An 18,666-nucleotide genomic window follows, 5' to 3' on the forward strand; every position below is an offset into this window, starting at 1 on the left:
AATGGACTTGGATAACGAGTTGCTGTATGTATAAGGTGAGTTTTAAATTTTTGATAATTACTTAAATGGATTAGTGAATTAATCATTAGACCAACCCAACTTGATTAAACTGCTGGATATATTATTGGATTATTTCCATAAAGAACTTGGTGAGACGGGATAGACAACCATTGGCCGCACTGCCAATCATTCACCATTTTCGAATGATATGATGGGAGTACCAAAAATTAAAATTAAAATATGGAAGCCAGATTAGCCCATAAGCTAGAAATTTAAACATAGTTTCATTTTCCTATTCAAATGGCAAGAAGAGTAGAAGACTATATATATATCTCCAGAATCAGAAGTATATGAAAACCAATATGCTTTCATAACCTTGGGCGACTATAACAGCTAACAAACTATGAACACAACAAAGTGTGTGATGCTACAAGAAAGTTACCAGTTACTACTGCTTTATAACCTTGGGCGACTATAACATCTATCAGACTATGAACACAACAAAGTGTGTGACGCTACAAGATAAGTTACCAGTTACTACTGCTTTTTCTTGAGGACAAAGTTCTCCTCAGGTTGCTTTTCCCAAAAATAATTTGCAGCCTCTATCCATCGTGGATGAACCAAAAACTTCTTCTCTTTCACTGCCCACCGGGCCTTCTCAGTTCCAGCATCAGTAGCAACCACATGTGTCACAGAGGGGTCAAGTTCCATTAAACAAGTGGCTCCCAACTGCTCAGCCATCTTCCGGAGTGGTGGTAATGCTCCATGGAAGATACGGCTGAAAACAACCACGCACCCGCTCAAGACTTCCCTTCGAACTGATTTCAAAACCTGGGAAAAATGAATTGATTGTAAAAACCAAACTAATTGATTAAAGCTTCACATTAGAATTACAAATTAACTATAAATTTGCAATGAGAAAGGACTCGAGGAGTTAAAAGCCTAAAGTAGTCCCTGAATTGGCCCTACAATGAAAAGATCCCCAAAATTCTAATTGCACCATAAAAGTCCCCAAGATTGAAAAAATTGCATCACGTTGGTTCCCACTTCCTTTCCGTCGAGTTACTCACCACACCGTGAGTGACCGGGCACATACCCTTCCACGCTAGACTAGACAAAATGACGTTGCTTTAGTTTTGACATTAAATACTTGATTGAACGAAGTCATTTAACCTTAATGAACCACAAAACGTCTTATTCCCCACACAAAAATGTATAACCATTAAGGTTAAACGATGTCATTTCATCAAGCATTTAGCGTGAAAACTAAAGCAACGCCATTTCATCTAATCCAGCGTGAAGGGAATGTGCCACAAGTCACTCACGGCATGAGGTGTAACTCGACAGAAAGGGTTTGAGGGACTAGCATGATGCAATTTTTTTAATCTCGAGGACATTTACGGTGCAATTAGAATCTTGGGGACCTTTTTGGTGCAAGGGGCCAACCTCAGGGACCACTTTGGGGCTTAACTCCTCAAGGATATATGACCAACATAACTACCTGCCTTACATCTCGTTCAGCAATATCTTCTTTAAGTTCCTGCAAAAGATTCACCACCACACAATTTTAGCTTTATATTAGAGATATCAAACCTTTTTTTTTCCAAGTTGACAAAATGAGAAATGGCATACATCGAAGAATTTATAATGGACTTGCTTAAGAACTTTAAGGATTTTAGTGAGTGCTCCTTCAGCTTCGTCTTCGTCACTCTTCAATTCAGCTAAAGATTTGCAATTGAAACCAAATTGCCGGCAACTTGAACCAAAAAAGTGGTATCTTTCCATCAGAATCAAATTATCTCTATGCTTCACCCATGCCTACATCATTAGCACCGACATTAAGATGGAAAGATCTTAGCACACTTATTTTTGCCGATAATTCTGCAAACCACTATCATATATAGATCAACCATGCTTAGTAAAAAGTTACATATAAGCTGTCCTTGAAGCCTTTTGGAAGGGACCATTCAGTAAAACCTCACAAAAATCAAGCATCCAAACTAGTACTCATAGGCAGATAGAAAAAAATATTTGACCAGAATGAAATCAGAAATCTGTTAACACAGTTTGATATGCAGCCAATAAAATATAAATATCCAAGCATCAATGAATTAAATGGAAAAGCAGTCCTTCATTTCCTAAAATAATGAAAAATTAAGTAGATAATAGTAAAAGTAACTGCAAATGAGTCAAGAGTCATATTTCACTGGACTGAATATATAACTTTTTTGAATTAGAAATTTCTGACTGAAGTTGTAAGCCCTATCATATCACTTTTAATGGATGAATCCAATGCTGTATGGGTTTCAGTGCCACTAAGTAATTGGAACACAAATAAGTTTTAGTGCCATCATGATTCATAATAAATTAAAGAAGAGTACTAGAGGACCATCAGAATTTATTGTTTTTGACCATCAATTAACCATCAATGTTTAAAAGTGTAGGCTAAAGTATGTTGTTGGATTACTAAACTAAAGAAACTGGGTTGATGGCTAAAAGTGATAGTCAAAAACAATAAATTCTGATAGTCCTCTAGCATTTTTCTAAATTAAATATAAGACCATCTTGAACAGATTTGTTGGCAGGTACACAAAATAATTGCTCTATTCAGACTTCATACACAGACTAAAACACAACTATTGTCAAAGAAGCACTTAAATTAAAGTAATTCAGCATTACTTGAAAAGTGTCAATGCACTCACGTGTTCTGTATCATCAAGAATTACAACAGCACTTTCTTGCCCCAACACAATATCAAGACCCTTCTGATGCTTTTGAGTGCCATCATCTCGAGAAATCACCTTTGCATTGAAGTATTCTCCTAGAGGATCAAGCAGCTTAGCCATCTCTAATGCATAGGGTCGATCACCCATGGTGTATATGTACATCTCAAACATTTCACTTGCTTCTTTTAGAAATGTGCGGACAAAAGGCCTCAACTTGGTCATCATATGCATTTTGTCCAATTTGAAAAGGCTACCCTTGGAAACATCTAGTTGATTTATTACATATTTCAGAAATGCAACATAAATGAAGAGCCATTAAAACCCAAGAGGCCAAGAACATAACATCAAATAAAGTAATCAACTAATAGTTGTTAGAAAATACACACATCATAAAATGAAGAATGCAAGCAAGTCTAGAAGACCCAAATTTAACAAAATACAAGAAATCAAGTTAGCAACATGCCACACTATTCAACAATTTAAGAAATGCCAGTTTTAGGGCATGACTTTTATTTTATACATATATGCACCATGGTCCTTGCAATTGCAAAATAATAAGACATCTTTGTGTTTATCAACATAGTGACACACTAAACATGAAAAAATCATTCATATGTCCAAAACTTACCAAACAAAATCCAAAAAGTATATCATGCCAGCATAACAATATTTGACAAACAGATATTCTGGTCAGAACACAGCAGAACTATAACATGCATCTAGCATTCACATTGCATCGGGTCTTTTGATCTAAAATACATATCAACAGCAAAGCACATCGAATGACATTATACCTCCAAGAGAATCTGCCTGGGAAATTAAATGCAACTCTTCAGAGTTCAAATGAGCAAGGTGAGTGGAATTTAGTAACGTATGATCTAGGTCAAGAATCAGGTAAAGTTTTTTACGAATTAGCAAATTCTTCACATCTGTATTTCGCAATCTAGAGATCTCCTCATCATGAAGTCTCAATCCCTGCAAATACATAAAATTTCCATCACTATGTTTTTGTGAACCAACTCAACCACATGGCTGATAAAAATGGAATATAAGATTTCGGATTTCCTAAGACTACGAAATGTATGTGCAGTTTAAAATCCACCAACTTAATAAATGTAAATACCTATAAATCATAAAGAAGGAATTAACATGGAACTTCAACAATCTAACTTGGACTTGATTCATTGTTTGTAAACTTATTGAATACACTAGCATATTATATTTTATTTATATTAGGGACAATTATTTCAAAATTCAAATACATAGATAAATAACCGAAATAAGTGGAGCTACAAACTCAACACCACTCTTTGGCCATGATCAATAATAACCACCACTAAACTAGGACATAACTATCTCATTGGCTATATCTTATTTTCAGTTGATCTAACAGTTATGTGTAAACTGTTGTATGCAGAGGCAGCAACTGCAGGTAAAAAAGAACAATTATTCAAAGCCAAATTTGTAATTCCACAAACTATTGTGCATCATTCCTTCTGAGATGTGCATACCTTGTGTATGTAGCCAAATGTCACACCAGATTCACCATCCAACTTTTGCCCACAACGTATACACATATCTCCGAATGAACCAGGATGTGTACACACATATTCTTCTGCAATAACAAAAAAGCGAAAGCTAGAACACTTCCGATACAACCTGATAATGATGTACAATAACTGAAAATAATAGTTGCAAAAAAGTATATTTCACAGATTCCCGGCCATTTGAAAGAATATAAGTAAAATTTAGTTTCTACCCGATGGCCTACGAGAAGGGGTAGCACTGAGTTGTTGAGGAATCAGTTGTGTTTAACATTTTTTTCTGTAAGAATGGATGGAGGAAGTAAACAAGCAATTAACTTTTTTTCTGTTTTAAGGGGAAAACAGCCAGCAATTCAAGATAAATAACATTGGCTAAACCGCTGAAATAATTCAAGAGGGCTGTAGAAAAAGATAAACCTAAAAAACATTATCACGCCCTTTGCCCCTTTGCTAAAAGTTTGTTTCCTTGATCTAGAAGTAAAGCTCCGTATGACTAAATTACCAAAAAACACCCAGTGGCCAGTTGCACTTTCAATGGAAAGGATTCTATTACTGAACATTGAGAAAAGATAGTGACTAAACATTCAAAATTACCTAAATTCTGTTTCACGATCCCTTCTGAAGTAGACTCCTCAGTTTCCTCGGCACTTTCAAACTTGCACCTTTTTATTCTGCTTTAAAATTCATTAACTAAATAGTAGCACGATAAAACTTAGCCAAAATTATTAAACAGAAAAAAAACCTAGATCCATATAAATATATAATGTCTCTTGGAATAAGTCTACACACAACAGTGCAGATACCAAGAGCAAACTGCAGCTAAGGTATATTGTAATGTGAGTAGTTATGAAGATTAAGTATAACCAGTTTAACCTGGCCTGAAGCCTGAAGGTGTGGTTCCCTACTTTCCTTAAGTACTTAACACATACCATCTGATATACGTAAAAGCAAAACCCTAATGTAACTCAACCCTTAGATCCAAGTCGTATCCTACTAGAGTGTGACAGCTAAAGATATTTACTTGAACATCAGAGTACTTAGCCCTCTAATTAATCATGACCTGATATATAAATATGTCTTACAGCACATACACCTAATCCACAGCAATTAATTTGTGAAATTAACATATAAATTGTAACAGCTATAATAAAGATCACCTGACACTTTCCAGCTCATCTTGATTTTCAACTTCTTTATCGGATGACGCATCTGGCGAACTTGCAGCTAATGCATCATCAAGATACGCAACGAAGTCATCACTACTGGATGAATGTATCGGAGAGTCTGCTGCAACACTCATCTGCATCCAATAAACCAAATTAGAAAGTAAAATCCATAAACAAAGAGATTCCACAAAACAGAACCAAATGGCAAAACATAACAGGACATCACATAGCAGCCAGATTCATAGAAAGCCTAGTGTAAACACAGATAATCATCGAAGGCAACAAAGACCTACCATAAGATATAATCAACAATTCATGTATCTCTGCCTATCAAAATTTAAGCTTTTAGGATAAGTAATTTCATGACATCTATTGCAAATCATTCACCCAAGTGAAGTGGGGCAAAAAATAACAAAAGCAGTCTCTAATAAAAGTTTAAAATAAATACAAACCAACCCACCAAGCAACCACCTTTCTATAATGCCAATCTGAAGATAACTATAGCCCAAAAATACAACATAACAGTGATACGATAACACGAAGTACATGAAATATGAATGAATGAATCCCAGCTGTTCGCAAAATTATATATGTAATAAAAGAAAAAGAAAAGAGAACATGGTTAACAATCATATGCAAGGCACTTATTACACTGTGTTCAATGAAGATGGATTATTGAATCTAAATGGCAAGCAAAACAGAAGTAAACTAAGGCCTTTCTCCTTCCATTTGTCTTCAATTAAATCCAAATGACAAACAAAACAGAAGTAAATTAAGGCTCCAGAATGTTAATTAGTTCATCCTTTAATAAATAACAAGGTTTAATCATACACAAGCAAATTAAGGCTCTAAAGATTAAAGAGCCCCCGCTGATTAAAGAGCCCTCGCTGAATTTAATCAAGTTTAGTCACACGCGGTATTTTCATCCCATAAAGAGGCAAAACCAGAACTAACCTAATAAAATAGAAATTTAAAAAATTGAACTATACGCATCAAGTCATCAATATTCAATAATCATAATCAATGTAGAGATAGGAACAGAAAACTAGAAGAGAACAGATCGGTGGCGAGACCTGACCTGAGAAAAGAGAGAGTACAGAGGCAGTGACCGAGGTGGGTAAGCAGAGAGTACAACAGCGGCGGAGAGAGGCACATAAGACCAGGGGAGAGGAGATCGGCGACGAGCTCACAGGTTGCAGCCTCGCCGGAGAGGCATTACATAGCAACAGCGACGGTGGAGGGAGAACACATGGCAGTAACCGCAGTGAAGAGACGGGGGTGGTGCTGGAAAAAGAAGTGGTTGGCGGTTCTGGTTTTTAACAGAGCGACAGACTGGGGGCTGTGGCCTGTGGCCTGTGGGAGAGAAGATTAGGGAAATTTGGAGCCGTGGGTATCGGCTGGTAAGTGAATAGAAATTGGGAAATGGGGGTGTCTTTGTCGTAGCAGTATTTTGGGGTTTTCCCACACTAATTTACTAATTTGAGATTATCAAACAACTAAAATTTAAACAAATAAGATTTTGGATGTTAATTTGTAATAATTTAAAAGAAGTTGTGTTTTTTAAATAAATTATTTAAAAAAAAAAGACAATTATTATATATACATAAGTAATAAAATGCGGTTTTAACTTCGGATGAATGCATTAAGTTATACAATAATATTACACGTACAAATTTTTTTGGTAATCAAATTCAATTAAATGTCAACGAGTTATAATTTAAATGATATAGCTTTTTTATCTTCATTTAAAAATCTTAAGTCTCACTCCTAACTTAAAAAAAAAATCAAGTCCAATTAAATTGATCCAATTCATTGTTTTTATTAGCATTCATTGTTTATGTACTATGATTATGTATTTGTATGTTGAAGTTCATTATTTATGTGCTATCATTCTAAATGTACAGTGAGTTTTATTCTTTGTATAATATGTTTTATTGCTTGTGTGTTGTGATTTATTATTTATTATTGAAGTTTATTGTTCGTGTGATGTTATCTGTTATTAAATTGCTGTGAATAATTATTTTTCTAATTTCACATTTTAAATATTTATAGAATGAGAAAAACACTTATCAAAAAATGTGATTTTACAAAGAAACATGAGGAGGAGAAAGAAACAAAAAAATTCGTTAAACTTTCTCTCGTTAGCACTTCCAATCACAAGCTTCCTCAATTATCTTTGTGAGCCACCAATGAGAGGTGGTTATGTTAGGGGAGGACACTCCCGTTCCCATGAGCCCCCAGAACGTCGAGACGCAATCGAGAACAATGCTCAGCTAAAAAGATAAGGAAAGGTGGTGAAGGTCTTGACTTTTCTGGAGATATGTCACTAGTTCCAAGAGAAGAAGATTGGATGGTGGAAGAAAGGGAAGGTTGTCCCAACGAGGAGCAGCCATCTAGAAGATCCTTCAGTGAGGCGGTGAAAGGTGGCAAGAAGCCAGTAGCCATAGAAGAAAATGAGAGTTCAGAATCATCAGATGAGTCTGATGATGAGGAGGGGGAAGGCCTGCAACCTGAGATCCGTGTTGAGAAGGTAAATGGTATCTTTAACTTTGTAGTTAATGAAGCTGCAATGAAGAGCTTAAGAATGCCCTGGTGGAAAACACTCATTGTTAAGCTTATGGGAAGGAGGATATCCTTGCCGGTGCTTACTAGGAGGCTTGAAGCAATGTGGGGGAAATAGGGAAGTATTGAAGTCATTGATATAGGGAATGAGTTTTTTATCGTCAAATTCTTCTCTCAAGAGGATCTTGAGTACACCCTCACTGGGGGGCCATGAAAGATATTTGACCACTATCTCACTCTGAGATTTTGGAAGCCAGACTTCAACCCAATGGAAGCTACCATTGACACGGTGGCAGCGTGGATAAGGTTGTCCGGCGTTGCTATCGAATATTATGAAGATGAAATGCTGCAGAAGATTGGCAATGTAATCGGAAGAACACTAAAAGTAGACACTAACACAGCTAACAAGTGTCGAGGAAGGTTTGCAAGGTTGTGCTTGAGCTAGACCTATCACAACCACTGATCTCCCAATACTCCATTAATGGAATCCGCTACTTGGTGGAGTACGAGGGCATACATAATATATGCTTCTCTTGTGGGATTGTGGGGGCATGAAAAAGCAAATTGTCCAGGCAGAAAAACTGGGGAGAACGTTGGCTAGAAAGTCACAGAAGAGGCACAGAGAGAAGGAGAAATTCAGGGGAATGGAAGTGGAGGAGACATAAATGGAAAGGTTAATACGGGAAATGCCAACCTTGACAAGGGCAAAAGCATCATTGACGTACTAGAAGAGCCCTTTGGATCGTACAAAGGGGGACGCGTGGCAGAAATACAAAAAAAAGGGGGAGACACAGGTACAAGTAGTGGGGTGAATGGAGGAGAGGTAAGGAAAGGAAAGGTAGCAATTGCTGATACGAGGTTTGCTGTCCTCGATGATGAGAACAATAATGACCCCAAAGCCAATCATGAGGGCACAGGGAATGTCCCCAACAATACGACAAGCACCCTGACTTTAGCACCCACAATGAGCAAAAGGAAAGAGAACCAAGCATCCAAAAGTAATGAGAAAGCCTATAACCAAAAAAGTACAATAATAACCATTTCAGCCTAACCAAAGTCCAATGGCAATGTAGGCCAAGCAACCCAACTAGTTTTTAACCCCAGTAACCCACCAGACCAAACTAAGCACCCACAAAAAGAAAAAATCCTGACCCAAATTAGAAACATAAACCAAACACCCCACAGCCACACCATTGAACCAAATATGAAGAATCTGACAAATAATATCCCAAACCTTAGCTCCAATAATGCCCCAGAGTCACAAAACTCAGACCCCACCTTCAATTCACAAGATTCACAAATGGAAGAGTCATTTGTCCCAGAAACAGGACAAGTTGATGAAGCAATGGATGAGAGTCCTGAGCCAGAGCCACCAGACATGAACACAATTGATACGGAGATAATGGCTGAGGCTGCTCTTCTCTACGAAGCCAAGGGTGTGAGAGCTGGCATGGTGGAAGAGAACCAAAATCACTGGTTAGAGAATGGGAAGGGAAGCGGCCCGATAAAGGAAAGAGAGGAGGGCGAGGGAACCATGGAAGTGGAAGTGCCCCGTGGGGAGGACGATGCAGCTATGGAGCAATGAGGCCATCCTTTCTTTTCTTTAGATCTGATCTGATGATTATTTTCTCATGGAATTGTAGAGGGGCAGCGAGTCAGTCCTTCACTCGCACCCTTAAGGAATATCTGAGAATGCATAAACCTGATCTGGTCATCCTACAGGAAACGAGGTGTAGTGGAGATACTGCGCGCCGCACTATTGATAGAAGTGGGTTTGCCTTTAGTCATGTGCAGGATGCCAACGGTTTTAGTGGAAGAATTTGGATTATTTGGAATGACCTAAATATCTCTGTTAAAGTGGTTAGATCTTGTGTGCAATTCATACATATGGAGGTAACTCATGGAAACAACCATAGCTGGATGCTAACAGCAATCTATGCGAGCCCACAAGAAAGGACTAGAAGGAGTTTATGGTCAGAGTTGAGAACTATAGCGACATGTATGTCCAAAGCTTGGCTCCTTGTAGGGGATTTCAATGAGATTATGTGCGCCTCGGAAAAGAAGGGTGGGGGACGAACAGACTTACATGCTTGCGCAAAATTTAAAAAATGGATAGATGATTGTTGTTTGATAGATTTGGGATACATTGGGCCAAATTTACTTGGAAGGGCCCTATCTGGGAAGGGATGGAACGTGTTTTTAAAAGGTTAGATAGGGCCCTTTGTAATATTGACTGGAGAACTAAGTTTGCGGAGGCAAAAATTGATGTGTTAACTCGAATGCGCTCGGATCACCATCCCCTCCTTGTTACTCTAAATCCCCAGTTAGCCAGTAGGTATGAAAGACCCTTCTGATATGAAGCGATGTGGATTACACACCCTGAGTACAAGAAAACCGTCAGACAGAACTGGAATTACGAGGAGAGTCTTGACAATACTCTCACAGCCCTGTGTAGCAACCTCTCTAGGTGGAACAAGGAAGTTTTTGGCCATGTTGAAAGGATGAAGAGAAGACTTATTAATCGCATTGGAGGCATACAGAGGGCTCAGGCAAATGGTAAGAACCCTTTTCTTGAAAGGTTAGAACTTCAACTTCATAAAGAGCTGGCAGATACCCTTGATAGAGAAGAAATTTTGTGGTTGGAAAAGTCTCGGGAGAAGTGGATTATTGATGGGGACTGTAACACCCGCTACTATCATACAAGAACCATTATTCTTAGGAGGAAGAACAAGATCCTTAAGCTGCGGAATAATGAAGGGACTTGGGTGGAAGACCAAGAGGAGTTGGAAAACTTAGCAATTAATTTTTTCACATGCTTGTACCAAGAACAAGGTGATACAATACAACTCCAATCCTCCAAATCCTACCCAAAGATTCATGAGGATGTAAAACGGAATATGGATGTGATGCCCACTGGGGAAGAGATTAAAAATGCTTTCTTCAGGATTGGGTCCCTCAAAGCACCTGGGTTGGATGGCTTCCCAGCCATTTTCTACAAAGAAAATTGGGATATTATAGGGGAGAGCGTCATCAATCATGTTAAGAGCTGCTGGGAAGAGCCAAGTAATATTAAAAGTCACAATAAAGCCTTAATCACCCTTATTCTGAAGGTTACAAGGCCAGAATTCATCACTCAATTTCACCCAATTGCATTATGCAATGTTAGCTATAAAGGCCTGTGATGAGCGGATAATTTATACGCTTTTTGGCATTGTTTTTACATAGTTTTTAGTATGATTTAGTTAGTTTTTAGTATATTTTTATTAATTTTTAAATAAAAATTACATTTCTGGACTTTACTATGAGTTTGTGTATTTTTCTGTGATTTCAGGTATTTTCTGGCTGAAATTGAGGGACCTGAGCAAAAATCTGATTCAGAGGCTGAAGAAGGACTGCAAATGCTGTTGGATTCTAACCTTCCTGCACTCAAAGTGGATTTTCTGGAGCTACAAGAGTCCAAATGGTGCGCTTTTAATTGCGTTGGAAAGTAGACATCCAGGGCTTTCCAGCAATATATAATAGTCCATACTTTTCCCAAGTTTAGACCACGCAAACTGGTGTTCGACGCCAGCTCTCTGCCCTATTCTGGAGTTAAACGCCAGAAACAGGTTGCAAAGCAGGGTTAAACGCCAGAAACAAGTTACAAACTGGCGTTTAACTCCAAGAAAGACCTCTACACGTGAAAGCTTTAACGCTCAGCCCAAGCATACACCAAGTGGGCTCCGGAAGTGGATTTCTGCATAAATTACTTATCTTTGTAAACCCTAGTAACTAGTTTAGTATAAATAGGATTTCTTACTATTGTATTTACATCTTGAGACGTTTAGTTCTTAGATCATGAAGGCTGGCCATTCGGCCATGCCTGGACCTTGTTCTTATATATTTTCAACGGTAGAGTTTCTACACACCATAGATTAAGCTGTGGAGCTCTGCTGTTCCTCATGAATTAATGCAAAGTACTATTGTTTTTCTATTCAACTCAAGCCTATTTCTTATCTAAGATATACACTTGTTCTTCAACCTGAGGAAGGTGATGATCCGTGACACTCATCACCATTCTCACCTATGAACGCGTGCCTGACAACTACTTCCGTTCTACTTGCAATAGCTTGAGTGCATATCTCTTAGCCTCCTGGTTCATGACGCATGGTTGCCTCGCCTGACAATCGAGCCTTCCATTCCATGAGATCAGAGTCTTCGTGGTATAGGCTAGAATTATTGGCGGCCATTCTTGAGATCCGGAAAGTCTAAACCTTGTCTGTGGTATTCCGAGTAGGATCTGGGAAGGGATGGCTGTGACGAGCTTCAAACTCGTGAGTGCTGGGCGTAGTGACAGACGCAAAAGGATTACTGAATCCTATTCCAGTATGATCGAGAACCGACAGATGAATAGCCGTGCGGTGACAGCGCATTTTGGACCATTTTCACTGAGAGGACGAGATGTAGCCATTGATGACGGTGATGCCCTACACAAGCTTGCCATGGAAAGGAGTAGGAATGATTGGATGGAGACAGCAGGAAAGCAGAGGTTCAGGAGGAACGAAAGCATCTCTATACGCTTATCTGAAATTCTCACCAATGAATTACATAAGTATCTCTATCCCATTTTATATTTTAATTATATTTTAATTATTAAAACTCTATAACCATTTGAATTCGCCTGACTGAGATTTACAAGGTGACCATAGCTTGCTTCAAGCCGACAATCTCCGTGGGATCGACCCTTACTCACGTAAGGTTTATTACTTGGACGACCCAGTGCACTTGCTGGTTAGTTGTGCGAAGTTGTGACAAAGAACTAAATTTATGAACGTGCGCATGAAGTTTTTGGCGCCGTTACCAAGGAATGAACGATCATGATTTCGTGCACCAAGTTTTTGGCGCCGTTGCCGGGGATTGTTCGAGTTTGGACAACTGATGGTTCATCTTGTTGCTCAGATTAGGTAATTTTATTTTAATTTTTAAGCCTTTTGTTTTTGTTCTTTTTATTTTCGAAAAATTTAAAAAAAATAAATAAATAAATAAATAAAGTATTCTATGTTCTTCAGAATTTTTAAGAATGAATTCTAGAGTTTCAAATGATGCTTTTATCATCACAAGAGTCAGTTGATTCCCATCAATTTGGCTGTTGCATGTAATGTCCTGCTGAAGCTTGTTCTGCCTTGTCTAATCTCTTTAGACTGAAACTTTAGACTAACATTGCATGATTCCTGGAATCTTTATTAAAAATTTTGAGTTTCTTATTTTCTTTTTCCAAATAATTTTTGAAAAATCCAAAAATTTTTTTTAATAAAATCATAAAACCAAAAATAACTTTGTGTTTCTTGTTAGAGTCTTGTGTCAAATTATAAGTTTGGTGTCAATTGCATGTTTTTATAATTTTCTTGCATTTTTCGAAAATTCATGCATGTGTTCTTCATGATCTTCAAGTTGTTCTTGATGAACTTCTTTGTTTGATCTTTGCATTTTCATGTTTTGTATCTTTTCTTGTTTTTCATATGCATTTTCAATTTGTTAGTGTCTCAACATTAAAAATTTTTAAGTTTGGTGTCTTGCATGTGTGTCTTTTCTTAAAAATTTTCAAAAATAAGTTCTTGGTGTTCATCTTGACATGCAAAGTGTTCTTGGTGTTCATCTTGACATTCATAGTGTTCTTGCATGCATCATTTGTTTTGATCCAAAATTTTCATGCATTGAGTCTTTTTGATGTTTTTCTCTCTCATCATTAAAAATTCAAAAATAAAAAAATATCTTTCCCTTTTTCTTCTCATAAAATTCGAAAATCTGAGTTGACTTTTTCAAAAATTTTTAAAATCTAGTTGTTTCTTATGAGTCAAATTAAATTTTCAATTTAAAAATCTTATCTTTTTCAAAAATCAAATCCTTTTCATTTTTTCATAATTTTCGAAATTTTCAAAATTTATTTTCAAAATCTTTTTCTTATTTCTATTTCACATTTTCGAAATTAATGCTAACAATTAATGTGATTGATTCAAAAAATTTAAGTTTGTTACTTGCCTAGTAAGAAAGGTTCAATCTTTAAATTTTAAAATCATATCTTTTTGTTTCTTGTTAGTCAAGTAATCAACTTTAATTTTCAAAATAAAATCTTTTTAATTTTCTTTTTCAAATCTTTTTCAAAATAAGTTTCAATCACATCTTTTTCAAAATCAATTTCAAAATCTTTTCTAACTTCTTATCTAACTTCTTATCTTTTCAAAATTGATTTTCAAATCTTTTTCAATTAATCTTATCTTGTTTGATTCTTATCTTTTTCAAAATCACCTAACTAACTTTCTCTCTCTAATTTTCGAAAATCACCTTCCTCTTTTTCAAAATTCCTCTAATTAACTAATTGTTTTAAATTTTAATTTTATTTCTTTTAACAAATTCGAATTTTAACTTAAAATTAAAATAAAAACAAAAATATTTTCCTTTTCCTTTTTAATTATTTTCAAATTTCTTCTCCCTCTCATCTCTTTCTATTTAATTTATTTAATTACTAACACTTCTCTACTTAAAATTCGAACCCCTCCCTCTATCTGTGTTCGAATTCTTCTTATTCTCTTTCTACCTCTATTCTTTTCTTCTTCTACTCACATAAAGGAATCTCTATACTGTGACATAGAGGATTCCCCTTCTTTTCTGTTCTCTTCTTTTTCACATGAGCAGGAGCAAGGATAAGAACATTCTTGTTGAAGCTAATCCTGAACCTGAAAGGACTCTGAAGAGGAAGCTAAGGGAAGCTAAAGCACAACTCTCTGGAGAAAATCTGACAGAATTTTTCGAAAAAGAAGGAGACATGGCCGAAACCAATAATAATGGTGGAGGTGCAAGGAAGATGCTTGGTGACTTTATTGCACCAAATTCCAACTCACATGGAAGAAGCATCTCAATCCCTTCCATTGGAGCAAACAATTTTGAGCTAAAGCCTCAATTAGTTTCTCTGATGCAACAGAATTGCAAGTTTCATGGACTTCCATCAGAAGATACTTTTCAGTTCTTAACTGAATTCTTGCAGATCTGTGACACTGTTAAGACCAATGGGGTTGATCCCGAGGTCTACAGGCTTATGCTTTTTCCGTTTGCTGTAAGAGACAGAGCTAGAATATGGTTGAACTCTCAACCTAAAGATAGCCTGAGCTCTTGGGATAAGCTGGTCACGGCTTTCTTAGCCAAGTTCTTTCCTCCTCAAAAGCTGAGTAAGCTTAGAGTGGATGTTCAAACCTTCAGACAGAAAGAAGGTGAATCTCTCTATGAAGCTTGGGAGAGATACAAGTAACTGACCAAAAAGTGTCCCTCTGACATGCTTTCAGAATGGACCATCCTGGATATACTCTATGATGGTCTGTCTGAATTATCTAAGATGTCATTGGACCATTCTACAGGTGGATCCATTCACCTAAAGAAAACGCCTACAGAAGCTCAGGAACTCATTGACATGGTTGCAAATAACCAGTTCATGTACACTTCTGAAAGGAATCCTGTGAGTAATGGGATGCCTCAGAGGAAGGGAGTTCTTGAAATTGATGCTCTGAATGCCATATTGGCTCAGAACAAAATATTGACTCAGCAAGTCAATATGATTTCTCAGAATCTGAATGGATTGCAAGCTGCATCCAACAATGCTCAAGAGGCATCTGCTGAAGAAGAAGCTTATGATCCTGAGAACCCTGCAATAGCAGAGGTGAATTACATGGGTGAACCCTATGGAAACACCTATAATCCATCATGGAGAAATCATCCAAATTTCTCATGGAAGGATCAACAAAAGCCTCAACAAGGCTTTAATAATGGTGGAAGAAACAGGTTTAGCAATAGCAAGCCTTTTCCATCATCCACTCAGCAACAGGCAGAGAATTCTAAGCAGAATCTATCTAGCTTAGCAAATATAGTCTCTGATCTATCTAAGGCCACTTTAAGTTTCATGAATAAAACAAGGTCCTCTATTAGAAATTTAGAGGCACAAGTAGGCCAGCTGAGTAAAAGGGTCACTGAAACTCCTCCTAGTACTCTCCCAAGCAATACATAAGAGAATCCAAAAAGAGAGTGCAAGGCCATTACCTTACATGGTGTGGCCAAACCCAGAGAGGAGGAGAAGGACGTAAATCCTAGTGAGGAAGACCTCCTGGGACGTTCAGTGACCAATAAGGAGTTTCCCTTTGAGGAACCAAAGGAATCTAAGGCTCATCTAGAGACCATAGAGATTCCATTGAACCTCCTTCTGCCCTTCATGAGCTCTGATGAGTATTCTTCCTCTGAAGAGGATGATGACTTTACTGAAGAGCAAGTTGCTAAGTACCTTGGTGTAATCATGAAGTTGAATACCAAATTATTTGGTACTGAGACTTGGGAAGATGAACCTCCCTTGCTCACCAATGAACTGAATGCATTGGATATGCAGAAATTACCTCAAAAGAAACAGGATCCTGGTAAATTCTTAATACCCTGTATCATAGGCACCATGACCTTTGAGAAGGCTCTGTGTGACCTGGGGTAAGGCATAAACTTCATGCCACTCTCTGTAATGCAGAAACTAGGAATCTTTGAGGTACAGGCTGCCAAAATTCTCATTAGAGATGGCAGACAAATCCATGAAACAGGCTTATGGACTAGTAGAGGACGTGTTAGTAAAGGTTGAAGGCCTTTACATCCCTGCTGATTTCATAATCCTAGACACTGGGAGGGATGAGGATGAATCCATCATCCTTGGAAGACCCTTCCTAGCCACAGCAAAAGCTGTGATCGATGTAGATAGAGGAGAGTTGGTTCTTCAACTGAATGAGGACAACCTTGTGTTTAAAACTCAAGGATCTCCTTCTGTAACCATGGAGAGTAAGCATGAAAAGCTTCTCTCACTGCAGAGTCAACCAAAGCTCCCACAGTCAAACTCTAAGTTTGGTGTTGGGAGGTCCTAACAATGCTCTGATTATCTGTGAGGCTCCATGAGAGCTCACTGTCAAGCTATTGACATTAAAGAAGCGCTTGTTGGGAGGCAACCCAATGTTATTTAATTATATCTATTTTATTTCATGTTTTATTAGGTTGATGATCATGTGGAGTCACAAAAAAACTACTGAAAAATCAAAAACAGAATGAAAAACAGCTTTAAAAACAGCTCACCCTGGAGGAAGAACTTACTGGCGTTTAAACGCCAGTAAGAAGCATCAAACTGGCGTTTAACGCCAGAAAGAAGCATCAAGCTGGCGTTAAACGGCAGAAACAAGCACCATACTGGCGTTTAACGCCAGGACAGAGCATGGAGATGGCGTTAAACGCCAGAAACAAGCAGCAAGCTGGCGTTTAACGCCAGACATGCATGCTAAGGGCGTTTTACACGCCTAATTGGAGCAGGGATGTTAAGTCCTTGACCCCACTGGATCTGTGGACCCCACGGGATCCCCATCTCTTCTTCTCTCTCCTTCACACCTTTTCATAACTCTCTTCCCTAAATACCCTTCACCAATCACCTCACTCACTCTTCCCCATCACCTCTTCACCACTCACATCCATCCACTCTTCCCCAAAAACCCCACCTACCTCTAAAATTCAAACTCTTTTCCCTCCCAAACCCAACCCTAATGGCTGAATCCTAAACCTTCCCCCCTCCTATATAAACCCCTCATTACTCTTTCATTTTCACAAAACACAACCCTTTCTTCTTCCCCTTGGCCGAATACACACCTCTCTCCCTCTCCTCCATTTTTCTTCTTCTTCTCCTTCTTTCTTTCTTCTTTTGCTCGAGGATGAGCAAACATTTTAAGTTTGGTGTGGTAAAAGCATTGCTTTTTATTTTTCTATAACCATTAATGGCACCTAAGGCCAGAGAAATCTCAAGAAAGAGGAAAGGGAAGGCAAAAGCTTCCACCTCTGAGTCATGAGAGATGGAGAGATTCATCTCAAAAGCTCATCACTAAGAAAAGGATGGAGCAAACAAGAGATCATGGGCCTCAACAAGAGCATGAGGAAATTCCTCACCATGAAATCCCTGAGATGCCTCAAGGGATGCACTTCCCTCCACAAAACTATTGGGAGCAAATCAACACCTCCCTAGGAGAATTAAGTTCCAACATGGGAAAACTAAGGATGGAGCACCAAGAGCACTCCATCATCCTCCATGATATTAGAGAAGATCAAAGAGCTATGAGGGAGGAGCAACAAAGGCAAGGAAGAGACATAGAGGAGCTCAAGAGCACAATTGGTTCTTCAAGAAGAGGAAGACGCCACCCTCACTAAGGTGGACCCATTCCTTAATCTCGTTGTTCTTATTTTCCTATTTTTCGTTTACTATGCTTTATGTTCTAATTATGTTTGTGTCTTAACTATATGATCATTAGTGTTTAAGTGTCTATGTCTTAAAGCTATGAATGTCCTATGAATCCATCACCTCTCTTAAATGAAAAATGTTTTAATTACGAAAGAACAAGAAGTACATGAATTTTGAATTCATCCTTGAAATTAGTTTAATTATTTTGATGTGGTGACAATACTTTTTTGTTTTCTGAATGAATGCTTGAACAGTGCATATGTCTTTTGATATTGTTGTTTATGAATGTTAAAATTGTTGGCTCTTGAAGAATGAGGAAAAGGAGAAATGTTATTTGATAATCTGAAAAATCATAAAAATGATTCTTGAAGCAAGAAAAAGCAGTGAAGAACAAAGCTTGC

The 18,666-nt window shown here is 37.7% G+C and overlaps 2 protein-coding genes across 7 annotated transcripts; one reads left to right on the forward strand and one right to left on the reverse strand.

Annotated features, from left to right (window-relative positions):
• Window positions 1-262: 262 nt before the first annotated feature.
• LOC107626536 (RNA polymerase II C-terminal domain phosphatase-like 4) lies at window positions 263-6,941 on the reverse strand. 6 transcript variants are annotated; one of them, XM_088501164.1, is made up of 10 exons: window positions 6,510-6,941; window positions 5,428-5,570; window positions 4,865-4,941; window positions 4,238-4,341; window positions 3,521-3,701; window positions 2,703-2,992; window positions 1,633-1,818; window positions 1,502-1,540; window positions 539-831; window positions 263-448 (listed from the first exon to the last, which is right to left on the reverse strand). In XM_088501164.1, exons 2-10 carry the CDS (start codon window positions 5,568-5,570, stop codon window positions 439-441), a joined length of 1,323 nt encoding a protein of 440 aa, XP_088357290.1. In that variant the 5' UTR covers window positions 6,510-6,941; the 3' UTR covers window positions 263-438. The 6 variants fall into 6 exon arrangements, with proteins under 6 accessions (XP_088357290.1, XP_088357292.1, XP_088357289.1 ...); XM_088501166.1 differs by having other exon boundaries at window positions 1,511-1,540; window positions 6,515-6,877; XM_088501163.1 differs by having other exon boundaries at window positions 6,515-6,877.
• A 2,638-nt stretch (window positions 6,942-9,579) lies between these two features.
• Window positions 9,580-10,209, forward strand: LOC107647406 (uncharacterized). Its single transcript, XM_016351483.1, has one exon. The coding sequence runs from the start codon at window positions 9,580-9,582 to the stop codon at window positions 10,207-10,209; it is 630 nt and encodes a 209-aa protein (XP_016206969.1).
• Window positions 10,210-18,666: the final 8,457 nt, after the last annotated feature.

This window comes from Arachis ipaensis, chromosome B1 (genome assembly GCF_059453495.1).
Source record: "Arachis ipaensis isolate K30076 ecotype BB chromosome B1, ASM5945349v1, whole genome shotgun sequence".
NCBI classification, from domain to species: domain Eukaryota; kingdom Viridiplantae; phylum Streptophyta; class Magnoliopsida; order Fabales; family Fabaceae; genus Arachis; species Arachis ipaensis.

What these genes read in the sequence shown, in the direction of transcription:
- LOC107626536 (XM_088501164.1), bottom strand. Translation starts at nt 5,570, where the DNA reads ATGAGTGTTGCAGCAGACTCTCCGATACATTCATCCAGTAGTGATGAC. An exon ending in GATGAGCTGGAAAGTGTCAG is followed by an intron (nt 4,942 to 5,427) that starts GTGATCTTTATT and finishes ATTTTAAAGCAG; the next exon opens with AATAAAAAGGTGCAAGTTTG. An exon ending in TCCATTATAAATTCTTCGAT is followed by an intron (nt 1,541 to 1,632) that starts GTATGCCATTTC and finishes AATCTTTTGCAG; the next exon opens with GAACTTAAAGAAGATATTGC.
- LOC107647406 (XM_016351483.1), top strand. Translation starts at nt 9,580, where the DNA reads ATGAGGCCATCCTTTCTTTTCTTTAGATCTGATCTGATGATTATTTTC.